Genomic DNA, 2,978 nt, shown 5'->3' with positions numbered 1-2,978 from the left:
TTTCTATTTTTAATCTGTACGACTCATTTTGAAGAAATTAACATTTTTTAAAATATATGAATTTTAGATTTTGATTAATTTTTATTTTTATTATTTTTAGTATTTATACATATATTTTAATAAATTTTTAAAGAAATTTTAATTGAAAACAAAAATTAATAAAATTCTTTTTTTTTTATAAAATATAATTCTAAAAATATAAAACATAAATGAAAAGCAATGATACCCTATTTTTTTTACAGGAGAGATAACATTTTTTATTTCAACTAATTAAAATTTTCTCTCTTTAATACCTCAACAAAAGGTTTTATTAAATTACTTAACAAAACAAGAAAGAAAAAGCTTATGGTCAAAATATTTTGTAGGGTTTTTTTGGTTCTGGTCCCCTACTCCACCCCTTTTATTATACTCCTTTTTTTTTATCATAGACTTATCTTTTGAGATAACACTTTAATTTAAACTTCTCTTGGGTCTACAAAAAGTGCTCTTCTTGGTGGGGATTTGGTTAACTCATGGAAAGTGTTTGTTGTTGTTGTAGTCCCTTGATGATTTTTCAAAACCTTTATGCACCACAAATCCTCAGGACAAGAGAGCAACTTCCAATGTGGAATATAATGGTTGAGCTCATTGTTATTATTATCCTTCCCCCCTCCAACCTCAGTCACAATGATCTTGCAATTCTCATCCTTTGACTTTGAGGCCATGTTATGCACAAATTGGCACAAAGCCCTTACTAATTTACCTGAGAATGGACCTTCATGGTACACACCATGCATGAAATAGAATCCAAAAGGGTTAAAGAAATCGGGCAAAGTAGGCAATTTCAAACATGGGAAAATCTTATCAATCAAGCACCAACTCTTTGTGTATAACAAGCAACTAAAAGTTGCTTTTCCAAGCCTCATTTTGAATATTTCACCACTATTCCATACACTAAGCATGGCCCAAGAGTTTGGTACCTGATGCCCATTTGACCCAAAATCACCCCAAAAATGATCTTCTTTGAAGTTGGCCACAAATGTTCCCAAACTTAATTTGTTTCTTAAAATGTTATCTATGTCATTGGGGAAGAACTCAAAGGAACTCATGAACCTTCTATAGAGGTACTCAGCTTGTTCAATCTTGACTCTTGAAATTTCAATGTTGGATGAGATTTGGAGATCGTAGTGGTTCACAGGGTTGACTAATATTGATGGTGTCCTAAACTTGGTGTAAGTGAACTTTTCCATGAAGATCCTTTTTGAGGCAATGTTGTCTTTCTCTGTGGCCATGTATGCATAGTCAACATCATTGGAATTGAACCATTCTTCTAGCCTCACCACTAGGCTTGATCCAATCCCTCTTCTTCTATGGTTTGGTGAAACCCTTAGGCCTAAAATATAACCAACCTTAGCCAAATCTTTTGGAGGGTGGTTATGAATTGTTACCACTTTTATTGATCCTTGAATCACTCCAACTAATTCTTTGTCCATTTCTGCTACCTAACACCAAAAATTAATTACTATAGTTAGCAGTGGATATGACATGAATAAAAAAAAATCGAATTAAAATAAATCATGTATTAAAAACAAACTAAGTCTAAAAGTCTAAAACCATATGAAATAATTTGTATATGTATTGGTATATTATATGGTATTGAGTACTACATATATACTCATCACCGTATAAAAAATATTTTGAGTATTTCAATATTTTGGATGTTTTAGTAATTTTAACTATTGATTTTAATTATATATATTATAATTGAGGTTAATAATTAAAATTACTACAACACTTGAAATACTTTTTATAATATAGAATAAAATAATTATCAAAGAAGGTGAAGAAAGAAACACAAAACTAAAAAAAATATTGAATTAGAACATGAATAATGTATAAAAAAAAGATGGAATAAAATAAATAATATAAATTTATTATATAATAATGATGATATTGTAGAATAACAATAACAATATATTCTATATAGGATAACATGATGATAAAAAAACAAGATATAAATTGAATTGGAATGATACATGCAAAGAAAGAAAAGAAAAGGGGTATAATTGAATTTAAAACATATGAAGTAATTATTAATTATTATAGTGGTGTATATTATATACATGGTAGTGTTAATTAGTAATTATATAGTATATATATAGTTTAATTTATTATATAAAATGGAATATGATCAATACCAGCATGATGTACATGGGACTGTTCCTGATCCTACAAATAGGGTCACCCATAGTGTCTGTAAAGAGGAAGACCCTTTCTGAAGGCCCTACCTCACATCTTCTCTCAAGTTCTTCAACTTTAGCTCCATCAGATTCAACCTCATACTTTCTTATTCTCAACTTTAATTCTTCCATATATTAAATAAGAAGAAAGAACTATAGTTGTGAATAGTAAGGAGGAGAATAATAAGATAAGGTTCTAATATAGTAGTAGTAGTAGTTGAATAACAATATATTTAATTTATATGTGTGATAGATGATGATAAAAGTGAAAGGAGAAAACTATTAACTCTCAAAGCTATAGAAATGATGATAGATATAGAGAAGCTTCACAAGCAAATGAATGAGTGAGTGAGTGAGTGAAGCCAAGATGTACTAGCTAGATAGTAAGAAGAATATGGTTTGGCATACTACACTTTCATTGTGATAATGATTTATATGGAGAGGTGGGAGGAGAGAGAAAAAAAAAAAAGAAAAGAAATAGAAACAGAAATAGGAAGAGAAAGAGAGAAAAGGAAAGAGATTGTAACTTGAGAATGTTCTTTATCAGAATCATAACCTAGGCTTGAATAATAATAGTAGACAAAAGTTAGATTAATAATATATAGAATGTGTGTGTGTTTTTTTTTTCCCTTGTCTTTTTCTCTCTGTTCCCACTCTTTCAAAATATATATATATATATATATTTTGTTAGAGAGTAGTTAATCACAAATGCTATATGAATAATAAATTTATGAGTAATTTTTTTATAATTATTATAAA

The 2,978-nt window shown here is 28.6% G+C and overlaps 1 protein-coding gene across 1 annotated transcript; it reads right to left on the bottom strand.

The window, feature by feature from the left end:
• Nucleotides 1–256: 256 nt before the first annotated feature.
• LOC107616179 (putative N-acetyltransferase HLS1-like) lies at nt 257–2,685 on the bottom strand. The gene is made up of 2 exons (XM_016318176.3): nt 2,178–2,685; nt 257–1,481 (listed from the first exon to the last, which is right to left on the bottom strand). The coding sequence occupies exons 1-2, from the start codon at nt 2,349–2,351 to the stop codon at nt 456–458; spliced, it is 1,200 nt and encodes a 399-aa protein (XP_016173662.1). The 5' UTR covers nt 2,352–2,685; the 3' UTR covers nt 257–455.
• Nucleotides 2,686–2,978: the final 293 nt, after the last annotated feature.

The sequence above is a fragment of the Arachis ipaensis genome, chromosome B1, assembly GCF_059453495.1.
Source record: "Arachis ipaensis isolate K30076 ecotype BB chromosome B1, ASM5945349v1, whole genome shotgun sequence".
Classification (NCBI taxonomy): Eukaryota; Viridiplantae; Streptophyta; class Magnoliopsida; order Fabales; family Fabaceae; genus Arachis; species Arachis ipaensis.
The sequence above is the reverse complement of the archived record's forward strand: the minus strand, read 5'-3'. Positions and strand labels throughout refer to the sequence as shown.